This window comes from Nerophis lumbriciformis, linkage group LG16 (genome assembly GCF_033978685.3).
Source record: "Nerophis lumbriciformis linkage group LG16, RoL_Nlum_v2.1, whole genome shotgun sequence".
Classification (NCBI taxonomy): domain Eukaryota; kingdom Metazoa; phylum Chordata; class Actinopteri; order Syngnathiformes; family Syngnathidae; genus Nerophis; species Nerophis lumbriciformis.
This window is the reverse complement of record NC_084563.2, coordinates 19519599-19537758: the sequence shown is the minus strand read 5'-3', so window position 1 is coordinate 19537758 and position 18160 is coordinate 19519599. Positions and strand designations below refer to the sequence as shown.

Sequence of the window (18160 nt, the reverse complement as noted above, 5' to 3'; positions counted from 1 at the left end):
GCATTTTCGGCAGGTGCGACTTATACTCCGGTGCGACTTATACACCGAAAAATACGGTATGTATATATATATGTTGTAAAGAACATAATGTCAAGGCTGTCTTGAATTTCCAATAATTTCTACAACTCTTATTTTTTTGTGATAGAGTAATTGGAGCACATACTTGTTGGTCACAAAAAACATTCATTTTAATGAATTTATTATGGGTCTACTGAAAATGTGAGCAAATCTGCTGGGTCAAAAGTATACGTACAGCAATGTTAATATTTGCTTACATGTTCCTTGGCAAGTTTCACTGCAATAAGGCGCTTTTGGTAGCCATCCACAAGCTTCTGGTTGAATTTTTGACCACTCCTCTTGACAAAATTAGTGCAGTTCAGCTAAATGTGTTGGTTTTCTGACATGGACTTGTTTCTTCAGCATTGTCCACACGTTTAAGTCAGGACTTTGGGAAGGCCATTCTAAAACCTTAATTCTAGCCTGTGTTACCACTTTTGAGGTGTGTTTGGGGTAATTGTCCTGTTGGAACACCCAACTGCGACCAAGACCCAATGATGATGATTTTAGGTTGTCAATCAATCAATCAATCAATCAATCAATCAATTCCTTTATTGTCATTGTCATAATAACACTTAAGTCATACATGAACAACGAGATTTTGTTTGAGCTTTGTCCAGCGGCATAGAAACTGCATGGTTGACAATAGTTTACATTTTAACATTTTAGCATTGTCAGGAAGATCGCGATAATAAGGGTGTGGGGGTGGGAACAGTCAGATGTCTGATGGGTGTTACGTTGATGTTGCAGCAATGCAATGTCCAGCGCACAATTATTGAGGTGGTGAAGAGTGAGGTAATAAGATGGTCCGGGGCAGCAAAGGGGCAGGCTGTTCATTTAGCAGTTTCACAGCCTGGGGATACAGATTGTGAGACATTCTGGTGGTCCTGGCGCAAATCGATCTATACCTCCTTCCAGAGTGTAGCAGGTTGAAGAGGCCTGTCCTGAAGAATTTGGAGGTAATCCTCTTTTTTATAGTCCCATTTACTCTCTGTAAATCACCAGTTCCATTGGCAGCAAAACAGGCCCAGAGCATAATACTACCACCACCATGCTTGACGGTAAGAATGGTGGTCCTGGGATAAAAGGCCTCACCTTTTCTCCTCCAAACATATTGCTGGGTATTGTGGCAAAATTTTTGTTTCATCTGACATCACATGGACAAAGATAAGACCTTCTGGGGGGAAGTTCTGTGGTCAGATGAAACAAAAATTGAGCTGTTTGACCACAATACCCAGCAATATGTTTGGAGGAGAAAAGGTGAGGCCTTTAATCCCAGGAACACCACTCCTACCATCAAGCATGGTGGTGGTAGTATTATGCTCTGGGCCTGTTTTGCTGCCAATGGAACTGCTGCTTTACAGAGTTTAAGTCCTGACTTAAACATGTGGACAATGCTGAAGAAACAAATCCATGTCAGAAAAACCAACACTTTTAGCTGAACTGCACCAATTTTGTCAAGAGGAGTGCTCAAAAATTCAAGCAGAAGTTTGTGGATGGCTACCAAAAGCGCCTTATTGCAGTGAAACTTGCCAAGGGACATGTAAGCAAATATTAACATTGCTGTATGTATACTTTTGACCCAGCAGATTTGCTCACATTTTCATAATAAATTCATAAAAGAACCAAACTTCATGAATGTTTTTTGTGACCAACAAGTATGTGCTCCAATCACTCTATCACAAAAAAATAAGAGTTGTAGAAATGATTGGAAACTCAAGACAGCCATGACATTATGTTCTTTACAAGTGTATGTCAACTTTTGACCACGATCGTATATATATATAAATATATATATAAATTATAGAGAGTCAGCAGAGAACTCATTTTGTTTCCGTTCATTTATTAATGTTGCAGCCTTTTACAGCAAAAAGCATGCATGATTTTTGTTACTGGCTTTTTATTGCATGGAAGTGAAAGTTATTTGTCGCTACCGCACCTTTCATTAACTAAATTCATTTGGTTTCCCTTCACTAATGTACCCTACCAAAGTGTTTTTGACCAACATTTGTATGTTTACTCTGCCGCGCGCCTCGGGGATGCGAGCTGCTTTTGCATGGTCTTATGTACACGCCACTCCCGCTCGCTAATATCAAAACTGATGGTGCACAGCTCATAAGAGCCCAGACCAGTTTGAGACCTGCTGTGTCCTCCTGAACTTTTTTTTTTTTTTTTTACCCCCATGGCCTGAAATAATTACATATGTACTATTTTAAAGTCAGGGAGGCACTACGGTCATCATATACAGTAAAACAACAAAAAAACAATGCCCTTGTTTTTAATTCAGAATATAGTATTATGTTGTTTCAAATACACTCTGTAATGATTTTTGAGGGGGTGTAGTTTTATACACTTCTAAATGCAATGTACATAATACATTAGTACAAATACAGTACAAGCCAAATGTTTGGACACACCTCCACATTCAATGCGTTTTAGTTATTTTCATGACTATTTACATTGTAGATTGTCACTGAAGGCATCTAAACTATGAATGAACACATGTGAAGTTATGTACTTAACAAAAAAAGGTGAAATAACTGAAAATTAGGTAGTCACCTGAAATGGTTTTCACTTCACAGGTGTGCTTGAAGCTCATCGAGAGAATGCCAAGAGTGTGCACAGCAGTAATCAGAGCAAAGGGTGGCTATTTTGAAGAAACTAGAATATAAAACATGTTTTCAGTTATTTAACCTTTTTTTGTAGAGACGTCCGATAATATCAGCCTGCCGATATTATCGGCCGATAAATGCGTTAAAATGTAATATCGGAAATTATCGGTATCAGTTTTTTTATTATCGGTATCACTTTTTTTATTTTTATTTTTTTATTAAATCAACATAAAAAACACAAGATACACTTACAATTAGTGCACCAACCCAAAAAAAACCCCCTCCCCCATTTACACTCATTCACACAAAAGGGTTGTTTGTTTCTGTTATTAATATTCTGGTTCCTACATTATATATCAATATATATCAAACACTGCGATGAGGTGGCGACTTGTCCAGGGTGTACCCCGCCTTCCGCCCGATTGTAGCTGAGATAGGCTCCAGCGCCCCCCGCGACCCCAAAGGGAATAAGCGGTAGAAAATGGATGGATGGATGGATATATCAAACAGTCTCCAAGGGATACAGTCCGTAAGCACACATGATTGTGCGTGCTGCTGGTCCACTAATAGTACTAACCTTTAACAGTTAATTTTACTCATTTTCATTCATTACTACCGTATTTTTCGGTGTATAAGTCGCACCGGAGTATAAGTCGCACCTGCCGAAAATGCATAATGAAGAAGGAAAAAAACATATATAAGTTGCACTGGAGCCCGGCCAAACTATGAAAAAAACTGCGACTTATAGTCTGAAAAATACGGTAGTTTCTATGTAACTGTTTTTATATTGTTTTACTTTCTTTTTTATTCAAGAAAATGTTTTTAATTTATTTATCTTATTTTATTTTAAAAAAGGACCTTATGTTCACCATACCTGGTTGTCCAAATTAGGCATAATAATGTGTTAAGTCCACGACTGTATATATCAGTATCGGTTGATATCGGTATCGGTTGATATCGGTATCGGTAATTAAAGAGTTGGACAATATCGGATATCGGCAAAAAGCCATTATCGGTCACCCCTATTTTTTTGTTAAGTACATAACTCCACATGTGTTCATTCATAGTTTTGATGCCTTCAGTGACAATCTACAATGTAAATAGTCATGAAAATAAAGAAAGCCCATCAAATGAGAAGGTGTGTCCAAACTTTTGGCTTATACTGTATATCACTTTTATGTACATTAATAAACCATTATTTTTTTAAACTTAAAATAATATAACATAACTAATAACAATTAGAAATGCTCATGGACTGCAAAAACTGAAATCCAAGTAAGATTAAATATCTCAAATAAGGGTGATATTTGCTTATTTTCTGTCTAATAAAATAATTCTTCTCACTAAGCAGATTTGATGTTAGAGTGTTTTACTTGTTTTAAGTGTTTTGGTCCTAAATGATCTCAGTAAGATATTACAGCTTGTTGCTGAGATTTGATGACCTATATTGAGTAAAACATGCTTGAAACTAGAATATCAACTGTTGCAAAGCTGTGTCATCAACATTCACAAGTATAAAACTACTTTTTTAAAGTAATCATTTCTTATTTCAAGCATGAAAAAAAAAATCATGACTTTGACACAATTGTCTCATAATTAAAACAGATGACAGCCAAATGGACTTTGCTGTTTTATATTCAATGAAACAATAGAAAATACGTACTCATATAGTAGTACAGTTGGTACAGTACACGGACAGTTAATATTTAAACATTTAACATGTGACATTTCTAACAATTTTGAACAGAAATAGTTCATGCACATTCAGATAAATTCTTCAAAATTACAGTAAAAAGAAAATTTGGAGCACATATTATGTCAAGATAATGGCACTAGCATTTACTTAATTTAAGAATATTTTTCAACAAATTGAGAAAAAAGGTCTCATATTTGTTTTTTCTACCAAGAAAAGTGCACTTGTTATTAGTGAGAATATACTTATTTTAAGGTATTTTTGGGTTCATTGAGATTAGCTCATTTTACTTGTTTTGGAAAGTCTTGACAAGCCAAATTTTCTTGTTCTATTGGCAGATAATTTTGCAGATAATAAATACTGTTATTCATTAAATTAGGTTATTTTTCCCCCAATAATAATTACATAAAAATAGGGAAAATATGTATTTATTTGTAATAATAGTGATGAATCAATAGTTGTTTGACCTGTGGGTGAGATGAGAACAAACTACTGCAAGTACAGTGTGGCAGTATATGGTAGTTTCCATACACTGTAAAAAAAAAAAAAAAAAAATTTTTTTAAATTACAATAAAACACTAGCAGCTAGAGTTGGGGGAAATACTCGATTTTTACATGCATCACAATTTGGACATGGGCGATTACAAAAATCAATTAGTAAACATTGATTATTTATTTATTTATTTTAAATAACGTAATGCAGACAGTTCTAAAATTTGACTTCTTTATTTTAGGGCACCAATGGTGCAATTTTGCACACATTTCCATTCATTTAACAAATGTGGGAATTAATTAATTTAACAATTTCTTGTTCTAAAAGAACTGTTTTTTAAAGTTGCAAGTGATAAACGCTTATTTAGTGATAAGAAAATAAATGTAAAATTGAATCAACATACATGAACAAAAGATGCATCAATAATACATTTTTAATCATATCGTAGCTCCTGAGTCTTTATCGAATCGTGAGGTGGCCAAAGATTCTCACCTCCACCTCGGTAGAATTTGACTGTAAGAATAAAAGTGCTACCGTTTTTTCCATGCAGAGTAATGCACTATAAAAACAAAAAACGTAGTTTTTAAGGTTAAAAAAACAAAATTCGTAAAAATTTTACTGTAAGAATAAAAATTGTACCATTTTTTTTTCTTCATCTACAGTAATTGACCGTAAAAACAAGGACCATAGATTTTACGTCACAAAAACTGCCAGAATTTTACTTTAAAAATAACATTGGTACCGTTTTCAATTTGCAATATTTCAGTGTAAAAAAACCACCTTAAATTTGACAGTTGCATTCTGACGACTGACCTGCCAGTTTTTACCTTTCTGACCGTAAAATCTGTAGATTTTATTTTATTTTTTACTGTAAAATCTACCGATTTTTGTGTGTGTAGAAATAGTCGCATGTCATTGAATAACTGAAATGTACTAGCCCATTGTTTATGTAGGAATATTCCATTAGTGGCTTTTAATGTCATGTTAACTACACTTTCCTTACATACTGTAAGCACCTTGTTTCATTATTGTGTGTGTGTGTGTGTGTGTGTGTGTGTGTGTGTGTGTGTGTGTGTGTGTGTGTGTGTGTGTGTGTGTGTGTGTGTGTGTGTGTGTGTGTGTGTGTGTGTGTGTGTCTCGTCATTCCAGGCACAGCACGCACTCGTCGGAGGAGTCCGGTTTTGTTGACCCGAGCTTGCTGGAAAACCTCCAAAGTAATCATGTGAGTAACGTGGGGAGTTCCTTGCTTCCTTCTTTGCATGTACTGTAATATTCCTGCTCTTATGTTAATTACAATGTTGTGCTGAGTGGATGCAGATACTACAAAACCCAAAACCAGTGAAGTTGGCACGTCGTGTAAATCGAAAATAAAAAACTAGAATACAATGATTTGCAAATCCTTTTCAACTTATATTCAATGGAATAGACTGCAAAGACAAGATATTTAATGTTCAAATTGAGAAACCTTTTTTTTTTTTTTTTGCAAATAACATTAACTTAGAATTTAATGGCAGCAACACGTTGCAAAAAAGTTGGCACAGGGGCATTTTTTACCACTGTGTTACATGGCCTTTCCTTTTAACAACACTCATTTAACGTTTGGGAACTGAGGAGACCAATTTTTGAAGCTTTTCAGGTGGAATTATTTCCCATTCTTGCTTGACGTACAGCTTAAGTTGTTCAACAGTCCGGGGTCTCCGTTGTGCTATTTTAGGCTTCATAATGCGCCACACATTTTCAATGGGAGACAGGTCTGGACTACAGGCAGGCCAGTCTAGTACCCACACTCTTTTACTATGAAGCCACGCTGTTGTAACATGTGGCTTGGCATTGTCTTGCTGAAATAAGCAGGGGCGTCCATGATGACGTTGCTTGGATGGCAACATATGTTGCTCCAAAACCTGTATGTACCTGTCAGCATTAATGGCGCCTTCACAGATGTGTAAGTTACCCATGTCTTGGGCACTAATACACCCCCATACCATCACAGATGCTGGCTTTTCAACTTGGCGCCTATAACAATCCGGATGGTTCTTTTCCTCTTTGTTCCGGAGGACAGTTTCCAAAAACAATTTGAAATGTGGACTCGTCAGACCACAGAACACTTTTCCACTTTGCATCAGTCCATATATGTATATTTATATTATTCATATATTATATATTATACATACAATATATTATACTATTTATTATTATTATTGTCTATTTTGAACGAACTGTGATGCTGAATTTCCCCCAGGGATCAATAAAGTACTTTCTATTCTATTCTATCTTAGATGAGCTCAGGCCCAGCGAAGCCTGCGGCGTTTCTTTCTTTCGATAATTTCCAACGTGAACACACTTACATTATAATACATCACACAATTTCATATCATTTCACTTTATATCATGTCCGAAAAGGAGTAGGAAGAAGAAAAGCTTATTTAATCCTACCCTGTTCCCACTTCAGAGCGTTTACAAATATATACATTCATTTACTGACTTTTTTTTTATAGCAAAATGACATCGGTGAATGAGTAATACAACAGTTTTGTAATATATAATATTATATATATAATATATATCTTATTGTCAATAAGGTTGAAAGTGTTTCTCATAGTTTTCCTTCTTTCTACTTTGTAAGCACTATTAATTTGAACAACCTCTTAAATTGGATCATATCTGTGCATTGTTTAACTTCTTTACTTAATCCATTCCATAATTTAGTTTCTGGGTGTTGTTGATAAATGGCTTTCGCTTTGCATAGTAGAGTTTTAACTTGCACTTACAGATGTAGGGACAAACTGTAGTTATTGACAGTGGTTTTCTGAAGTGTGCTTGTGGTGATATCCTTTACACACTGATGTCCCTTTTTGATGCAGTCCTGCCTGAGGAATCCAAGTTTCTTAATATAATCGCTTACGTGCAGTGATTTCTCCAGATTCTCTGAACCTTTTGATGATATTACGGACCGTAGATGGTGAAATCCCTAAATTCCTTGCAATAGCTGGTTGAGAAATGTTGTTCTTAAACTATTCGACAATTTGCTCACGCATTTGTTGACAAAGTGGTGACCCTCGCCCCATCCTTGTTTGTGAATGACTGAGCATTTCATGGAAGCTGCTTTTATACCCAATCATGGCACCCACCTGTTCCCAATTAGCCTGTTCACCTGTGGGATGTTCCAAATAAGTGCTTGATGAGCATTCCTCAACTTTCTCAGTCTTTTTTGCCACTTGTGCCAACTTTTTCGAAACAATTTGCCAGCATCAAATTCCAAATGAAGCTAATATTTGCAAAAAATAACAAAGTTTTCCAGTTCGAACGTTAAGTATCTTGTCTTTGCAGTCTATTCTATTGAATATATGTTGAAAAGGATTTGCAAATCATTGTATTCTGTTTTTATTTACCATTTACACAACGTGACAACTTCACTGCTTTTGGGTTTTGTACTTCCGGCTTGTCTGATCGACACTCTAAAGGGTTACGTTCGACATGAGTCACATGGGTTTCAACCCTGCTCCGCCCATCTTTAAGGTTCAAATAACAGTGGACTGTTTTTAGACGGTGAAAGTCTATAGCAACACAGTCCCGTATTAAATAAATCAGTTTGAATCCCCTGATTGTAGAAGCGTTTTGCCACATGAGACTCGTCCAAAGTGATAAAATGTGACCCGTGTCCATGGCAACGTGAACCCTGCTAATTGTGACCGTACGACTCCAATCAAGCATCATTACCTTAATCTATACTGCTATGCAAACTGTACAATGACTCGATGTCCCGATCTTTAAATGTTTATTTTTGTCCTGTCCAGCTACTAGACAAATCATATAGTTGATGTAGATGCCCATATTTGCTGATTTACTTTACAAAATAGAAGTGTGGGATGCTTCTATTGTTGCCTTATTACTCGATATTTTTCTTCTTTTGGGGGTGTTTTTTTGTCGTTGTTTACAAAGTCAGAAAGTAAGTCTCTGGATAGGAAGGTTTTAGTATTAGTTTTGTTTTATTTAGTTATTGTGCATTAGACACTTTATTTTGTTAAAAAAAAAGATATTGCAGAATTAAAGACCAAACATCTAATACAAATCATTAGGGATGTCCGATAAAGGCTTTTTGCCGATATCCGATATTCCGATATTGTCCAACTCTTAATTACCGATACCGATATCAACCGATACCGATATATACAGTCGTGGAATTAACACATTATTATGCCTAATTTGGAAAACTAGGTATGGTGAAGATAAGGTCCTTTTAAAAAATAAATAAATAAATAAAATAAGATAAATAAATTAAAAACATTTTCTTGAATAAAAAAGAAAGTAAAACAATATAAAAACAGTTACATAGAAACTAGTAATTAATGAAAATGAGTAAAATTAACTGTTAAAGGTTAGTACTATTAGTGGACCAGCAGCACGCACAATCATGTGTGCTTACGGACTGTATCCCTTGCAGACTGTATTGATATATATTGATATATAATGTAGGAACCAAAATATTAATAACAGAAAGAAACAACCCTTTTGTGTGAATGAGTGTAAATGGGGGAGGAAGGTTTTTTGCGTTGGTGCACTAATAGTGTATCTTGTTTTTTTTATGTTGATATAATTTAAAAAACAAACAAACAAAAAAAACAACCGATACCGATAATAAAAAAAACACGATACCGATAATTTCCGATATTACATTTTAAAGCATTTATCGGCCGATAATATCGGCAGGCCGAAAACATTGTTATTTTTTGCAAATATTAGCTCATTTGGAATGTGATGCCTGCAACATGTTTCAAAAAAGCTGGCACAAGTGGCAAAAAAGACTGAGAAAGTTGGGGAATGCTCATCAAACACTTATTTGGAACATCCCACAAGTGAACAGCCTAATTGGGAACAGGTGGGTGTCATGATTGGGTATAAGTGGCCAAGTGGTTAGAGTGTCCGCCCTGAGATCGGTAGGTTGTGAGTTCATACCAAAAACTATAAAATGGGAGCCATTACCTCCCTGCTTGGTACTCAGCATCAAGGGTTGAAATTGGGGGTTAAATCACCAAAAATGATTCTCGGGCGCGACCACCGCTGCTGCCCACTGCTCCCCTCAACTACCAGGGGGGTGATCAAGGGTGATGGGTCAAATGCAGAGAATAATTTCGCCACACCTAGTGTGTGTGTGACAATCATTGGCACTTTAACTTTAAAAGCAGCTTCCATGAAATGCTCAGTCATTCACAAACAAGGACGGGGCGAGGGTCACCATTTTGTCAACAAATGTGTGAGCAAATTGGTTCAGAACAACATTTCTCAACCAGCTATTGCAAGGAATTTAGGGATTTCACCATCTACGGTCCGTAATATCATCGAAAGGTTCCGAGAATCTGGAGAAATCATTGCACGTAAGCGATGATATTACGGACTTTCGATCCCACAGGCGGTACTGCATCAAAAAGCGACATCAGTGTGTAAAGGATATCACCGCATGGGCTCAGGAACACTTCAGAAACCCACTGTCAGTAATTACAATTGGTTGCTACATCTGTAAGTGCAAGTTAAAACTCTCCTATGCAAGGCGAAAACCGTTTGTCAACAACACCCAGAAACGCCGTCGGCTTTGCTGGGCCTGAGCTCATCTAAGATGGACTGATGCAAAGTGGAAAAGTGTTCTGTGGTCTGACGAGTCCACATTTCAAATTGTTTTTGGAAACTGTGGACGTCGTGTCCTCCGGACCAAAGAGGAAAAGAACCATCCGGATTGTTCTAGGCGCAAAGTTGAAAAGCCAGCATCTGTGATGGTATGGGGGTGTATTAGTGCCCAAGACATGGGTAGGGATTTCACCATCTACGGTCCGTAATATCATCGAAAGGTTCCGAGAATCTGGAGAAATCACTGCACGTAAGCGATGATATTACGGACTTTGGATCCCTCAGGCGGTACTGCATCAAAAAGCGACATCAGTGTGTAAAGGATATCACCGCATGGGCTCAGGAACACTTCAGAAAGCCACTGTCAGTAACTACAGTTCATCGCTAAATCTGTAAGTGCACGTTAAAACTCTACTATGCAAAGCCAAAGCCATTTATCAACAACACCCAGAAACTTTTTTGCCATGTGTTGCTGCCATTAAATTCTAAGTTAATGATTATATGCAACAAAAAAAAAACGTTTCTCAATTCGAACTTTTACTTGTATTTACAACAATACTAGCACATTCTAAATGAAATAAAACAAGATTTATAAAAATTAAATCCGAGTTTACATTGGATCATCTTGGGGAAGATGTGCTGTCATAAAAATGCAGTTGGGACTTTTACCACACGCTTCACGTCCATCACTGTTGCTTTGACGGAGGCTGATGACCCAGGGGTCAGAGCGGAGGTTAAGGGTCAGGGCCCGCTGCTGACAAGGCAGAACAAGACCGTCTCTTCGACTCTTTGCACTTGAACCTGTCAGGGTCTTGGTTAGCATAATGCACACGTCACAATTCCAAGCCCTGGCGAACCTTCACGGGTCTTCTCTGCGCTCCGAAGGCTGCTTGTCTTTCAGAGGACACCTGTCCACCCTGGACTTGAGTAGCATGATGGGTATGGGGGGAAGCTCTTTCATTTTCAACCGACCCTTTGAATCGTTTTGATGCATTTTGTCAGAGCACGGTTGCCATGGACGACCAGACAAGCAGATTTAATAATGCAGAGCGTTTGCCTCGAAGATCTGAGGTAACAGAACAGTCTCCTTTTGGTCAGCAAAGGTGATTTTTTGTAGCAAATAATGGATAACAATGTGTTGTTTTGGCCTTTTTGTACCATATTACACGACTTGATGTGGAACTGACTGTTGTTGAAGCCTTGTACAAAACCAGTGAAGTTGGCACGTTGTGTAAATGGTAAATAAAAACATAATCATTTTCAACTTATATTCAATTGAATAGACTGCAAAGACAAGATATTTAATGTTCAAACTGAGAAACGTAATCTTTTTTCGAATAATCATTAACTTAGAATTTAATGGCAGCAACGCATTACAAAAAACTTAACACAGGGGCATTTTTACCACTGTGTTACATGGCCTTTCGTTTTAACAACCCTCAGTAAACGTTTGGGAACTGAGGAGAGCAATTTTTGAAGCTTTTCAGGTGGAATTCTTTCCCTTTCTTGCTTGATGTACAGCTTAAGTTGTTCAACAGTTGTCTGTTGTGGTAATTTACGCTTCATAATGCGCCAAACAGGTCCAGGTCTGGACTACAGGCAGGCCAGTCTAGTACCCGCACTCTTTTACTACAAAGCCACGCTGTTGTAACACATGGCTTGGCATTGTCTTGCTGAAATAAGCAGATAACGTTGCTTGGATGGCAACATATGTTGCTCCAAAACCTGCATGTACCTTTCAGCATTAATGGTGCCTTCACAGATGTGTAAGTTACCCATGTCTTGGGCACTAATACACTCCCATACCATCACATACCTATAACAATCCGGATGGTTCTTTTCCTCTTTGGTCCGGAGGACACGACGTCCACAGTTTCCAAAAACAATTTGAAATGTGGACTCGTCAGACCACAGAACACTTTTCCACTTTGCATCAGTCCATCTTAGATGAGCTCGGGCCCGGCGGCGTTTCTGGGTGTTGTTGATAAATGGCTTTCGCTTTGCATAGTAGAGTTTTAACTTGCACTTACAGATGTAGCGACGAACTGTAGTTACTGACAGTGGTTTTCTGAAGTGTTCCTGAGCCCATGTGGTGATATCCTTTACACACTGATGTCACTTTTTGATGCAGTACCGCATCAAAGATCGAAGATCACGGGCCAAATAAGTGTTTGATGAGCATTCCTCAACTTTCTCAGTTTTTTATGCCACTTGTGCCAGCTTTTTTGAAACATGTTGCAGGCATCGAATTCCAAATGAGGTAATATTTGCAAAAAATAACGTTTTCCAGTCCGAACGTTAAATATCTTGTCTTTGCAGTCGATTCATTTGAATATAAGTTGAAAAGGATTAGCAAATCATTGTATTCTGTTTTTAGTCACGATGTACACAACGGCCACTGGTCGTGACAACATTATTGAGCCCTTCAGACATGAAATGACACCAACATGGTCACCTTTACACTCGTTTAATCCCATATAGTAATGCTGTGTGAGGCTGAGCCAATCAGTGGCCACGATACTGAACAGCGTGCTTTGATTGGTTTGGTCTCATGCAGTGTGTATTAATACTTTTTTTTGAATTTCAATTAGCCATTTTATGCTTGAAAATATTTAATAATTTGCCGAATATGTTTAGGAAAAAAACTGCAAACTGGGATCGATTCCTGTACATAGTGTGCTTTTATAAATGGACACTGCCACCTTCTGGCCTGGAATGCAAATTACACATTTTGACAAAACAATTTTCACAATTTTTTTCCTTAATTTTGCTTTCTTTGGACAAGGTTTGCACTTTAAAAAAAATAAAATACAATCAGTGAAATATTTTCTCTGCTCCTCGTTGCTAGTGTCTCGTCAAATAATGAAGTCATTATCCTCATTAGTTCTCGTTAGGTGTTTCAGAGACAGACAACATGTTGTAGCAAACAAGTGAGGTCTTTGAAAGCACTCATGAGACCTTGTGGTACAGTACATGAAATATTGATGTGTTGTTGATGTTCTATGTGGAGATGCAGAAACCGCACGTTAGTTCACGAGGTTCAAAGATGGATTCTTCCTCTGTGAGGATGAGGATTGTGCTGATTTCTGGGCTGTAAAAAGCTGTCTTTCATTCTCTGTCCCCTACAGTGTGTAGGCATTTGTGTTTTTATACAAAAGAAATTGGTAGAATTACTCCACGGTCACCTTTTCCACTTCTTGTAGCCGACAGCTGCTGTCATCCTGGAGTTCATGACCATGATGGCCATCTGTCACACCGCAGTCCCCGAGCGCAATGAGGGAAATATCACCTACCAAGCAGCATCCCCAGGTACACCCTGCCTCCCTTCTTCACACCCATTTGTGTCTTTACCTGGAGAATGACTATTTTTTTGCACCTATTTATGGGATTTAAAGCATTTCAGAAGCAATTAGGAAGAGAATGCTAATATGAATTATTTTTATTATAATAATTAATATGAATATTATTGTCATTATTGTTAAGGGTAACATGCAGCCTTGTGTTTAAACATAATTGGTACTACCGGTACTACTAATAAAAAATTATTAAAAAAACGTTTTATTTGAAATGATGATAGCCGCATAGCTATTCTATTTTAATCTGTATAGGTATTATTATTAGTCATTACTATTATAGGAAGCACACATATGCATGTTTGTTCCAGCATTGTCTTTGAACTTTAAATATTAGTGGGACTATTAATTAAATGTTATTTTATTTTTCGTGATGATAGCTGCATAATTATTTATTATAATTTTTACAGTCATTATTATTGTCATTACTATTATAGGAAGCACACATATGCAGCAATTGTGTTTGTTCCAGCATTGTCTTTAAACTTAGAAGATTAGTAGGACTAATAATTTAAAAAAAAAAAATTGTGATGGTAGCTCTATAATTGTTATATTTATTATAAAATTTACAGTCATTATTATTGTCGTTCCTATTATAGGAAGCACACATATGCAGCAATTTTGTTTGTTCCAGCATTGTTTTTAAACTTAGAATATTAGTAGGAATAATAATTAAAACCTTTTTTTTTTCGTGATGACAGCTGCATAATTATTATATTATACTTTTTACAGTCATTATTATTATTGTCATTACTATTATAGGAAGCACACATATGCAGCAATTTTGTTTGTTCCAGCATTGTTTTTAAACTTAGAATATTAGTAGGACTAATAATTAAAACTTTTTTTTTTTTCGTGATGATAGCTGCATAATTATTATATGATTCTTTTTACTGTCATTATTATTATTGTCATTACTATTATAGGAAGCACACATATGCAGCAATTTTGTTTGTTCCAGCATTGTTTTTAAACTTAGAATATTAGTAGGACTAATAATTAAAACATTTTTTTTTTTCGTGATGATAGCTGCATAATTATTATATGATTGTTTTTACTGTCATTATTATTATTGTCATTACTATTATAGGAAGCACACATATGCAGCAATGTTGTTTGTTCCAGCATTGTCTTTAAACTTAGAATATTAGTAGGACTAATAATAAAAAAAATATTTGTGATGATAGCTGCATAATTATTATATTTATTATATTTTTTACGGTCATTATTATTGTCATTGCTATTATAGAAAGCCCACATATGCAGCAATTTTGTTTGTTCCAGCATTGTTTTTAAACTTAGAATATTAGTAAGACTAATAATAATTTTAAAAAAAAATTTGTGAAAGCTGCATAACTATTATATTATAATTTTTTACAGTCATTATTATTGTCTTTGCTATTATAGAAAGCACACATATGCAGCAATTTTGTTTGTTCCAGCATTGTTTTTAAACTTAGAATATTAGTAGGAATAATAATTAAAACCTTTTTTTTTTCGTGATGACAGCTGCATAATTATTATATTATACTTTTTACAGTCATTATTATTATTGTCATTACTATTATAGGAAGCACACATATGCAGCAATTTTGTTTGTTCCAGCATTGTTTTTAAACTTAGAATATTAGTAGGACTAATAATTAAAACTTTTTTTTTTTTCGTGATGATAGCTGCATAATTATTATATGATTCTTTTTACTGTCATTATTATTATTGTCATTACTATTATAGGAAGCACACATATGCAGCAATTTTGTTTGTTCCAGCATTGTTTTTAAACTTAGAATATTAGTAGGACTAATAATTAAAACATTTTTTTTTTCGTGATGATAGCTGCATAATTATTATATGATTCTTTTTACTGTCATTATTATTATTGTCATTACTATTATAGGAAGCACACATATGCAGCAATGTTGTTTGTTCCAGCATTGTCTTTAAACTTAGAATATTAGTAGGACTAATAATAAAAAAAATATTTGTGATGATAGCTGCATAATTATTATATTTATTATATTTTTTACGGTCATTATTATTGTCATTGCTATTATAGAAAGCACACATATGCAGCAATTTTGTTTGTTCCAGCATTGTTTTTAAACTTAGAATATTAGTAAGACTAATAATAATTTTTTTTTAAAATTTGTGAAAGCTGCATAACTATTATATTATAATTTTTTACAGCCATTATTATTGTCTTTGCTATTATAGAAAGCACACATATGCAGCAATTTTGTTTGTTCCAGCATTGTCTTTAAACTTAGAATATTAGTAGAACTAATAATTAAAAAGAAAATTGTGTTGATAGCTGCATAATTATTATATTTATTATAATTTTTACAGTCATTATTATTGTCATTGCTATTATAGAAGGCACACATATGGAGCATTTTTGTTTGTTCCAGCATTATCTTTAAACTTAGAATATTAGTAAGACTAATAATATATATACATATATATTTTTTGTGATAATAGCTGCATAATTATTATATTATAATTTTTACAGTCATTATTATTGTCATTCCTATTATAGGAAGCACACATATGCAGCAATTTTGTTTGTTCGAGAATTGTCTTTAAACTTAGAATATTAGTAGGACTAATAATAAAAAAAATATTTGTGATGATAGCTGCTTAATTATTATATTTATTATATTTTTTACAGTCATTATTATTGTCATTGCTATTATAGAAAGCACACATATGCAGCAATTTTGTTTGTTCCAGCATTGTTTTTAAACTTAGAATATTAGTAAGACTAATAATAATTAAAAAAAAAAAAAATTTGTGAAAGCTGCATAACTATTATATTATAATTTTTGACAGTCATTATTATTGTCTTTGCTATTATAGGAAGCACACATATGCAGCAATTTTGTTTGTTCCAGCATTGTCTTTAAACTTAGAATATTAGTAGAACTAATAATTAAAAAGAAAATTGTGTTGATAGCTGCATAATTATTATATTTATTATAATTTTTACAGTCATTATTATTGTCATTGCTATTATAGAAGACACACATATGGAGCATTTTTGTTTGTTCCAGCATTATCTTTAAACTTAGATTATTAGTAGGACTAATAATATATATATATATATTTTTTTTTTTTCGTGATAATAGCTGCATAATTATTATATTATAATTTTTACAGTCATTATTATTGTCATTACTATTATAGGAAGCACACATGCAGCAATTGCGTTTGTTCCAGCATTGTCTTTAAACGTAGAATATTAGTAGAACTATTAATTAAATGTTATTTTATTTTTCGTGATGACACCTGCATAATTATTTATTATAATTTTTACAGTCATTATTGTTGTCATTACTATTATAGGAAGCACACATATACAGCAATTGTGTTTGTTCCAGCATTGTCTTTAAACTTACAATATTAGTAGGACTAATAATTTTAAAAATATATTTTTTGTGATGATACCTGCATAATTATTATATTTATTATAATTTTTACAGTCATTATTATTGTCATTACTATTATAGGAAGCACATATATGCAGCAATTTTGTTTGTTTCAGCATTATCTTTAAACTTAGAATATTAGTAGGACTAATAATTAAAACTTTTTTTTTTTTCATGATGATAGCTGCATAATTATTATATTATAATTTTTACAGTCATTATTATTGTCGTTACTATTATAGGAAGCACAAATAAGCAGCAATTTTGTTTGTTCCAGCATTGTCTTTAAACTTAGAATATTAGTAGGACTAATAATTAAAAAAAAAAAAATTGTGATGATAGCTGCATAATCATTATATGTAGTATAATTTTTACAGCCATTATTGTCATTGCTATTATAGGAAGCACACATATGCAGCAATTTTGTTGGTTCCAGCATTGTTTTTAAACTTTAAATATTAGTTGGACTAATAATTAAAACTTTTTTTTTTTTCGTGATGACACCTGCATAATTATTATATTTATTATAATTTTTACAGTCATTATTATTGTCATTACTATTATAGGAAGCACACATATGCATCAATTGTATTTGTTCCAGTATTGTTTTTAAACTTAGAATATTAGTTGGACTAATAATAAAAAATGAAAAATTGTGATCATAGCTGCATAATTGTTATCCATCCATTCATTTTCTGCCGCTTGTCCCTTTTGGGGTCGTGGGGGATGCTGGAGCCTATCTCAGCTGCATTCAGGCGGAAGGCGGGGTACACGCTGGACAAGTCCCCACCTCATCGTTCCTATTATAGGAAGCACACATATGCAGCAATTGTGTTTGTTCCAGCATTGTCTTTAAACTTACAATATTAGTAGGACTAATAATTTAAAAAAAAAATGTTTTCGTGATG

At 34.5% G+C, this 18160-nt stretch overlaps 1 protein-coding gene across 6 annotated transcripts in view; it reads left to right on the top strand.

Annotated features, from left to right (window-relative positions):
* Positions 1 to 18160, top strand: part of atp8a1 (ATPase phospholipid transporting 8A1) — a 342299-nt gene that overhangs the window by 160184 nt on the left and 163955 nt on the right. For all 6 annotated transcript variants that reach the window (XM_072914888.1, XM_061976742.1, XM_061976744.1 and 3 more), the window contains 2 exons: positions 6005 to 6077; positions 13678 to 13783. In XM_072914888.1, coding sequence (XP_072770989.1) covers positions 6005 to 6077; positions 13678 to 13783 — 179 coding nt within the window. The remainder of the gene's footprint in view (positions 1 to 6004; positions 6078 to 13677; positions 13784 to 18160) is intronic.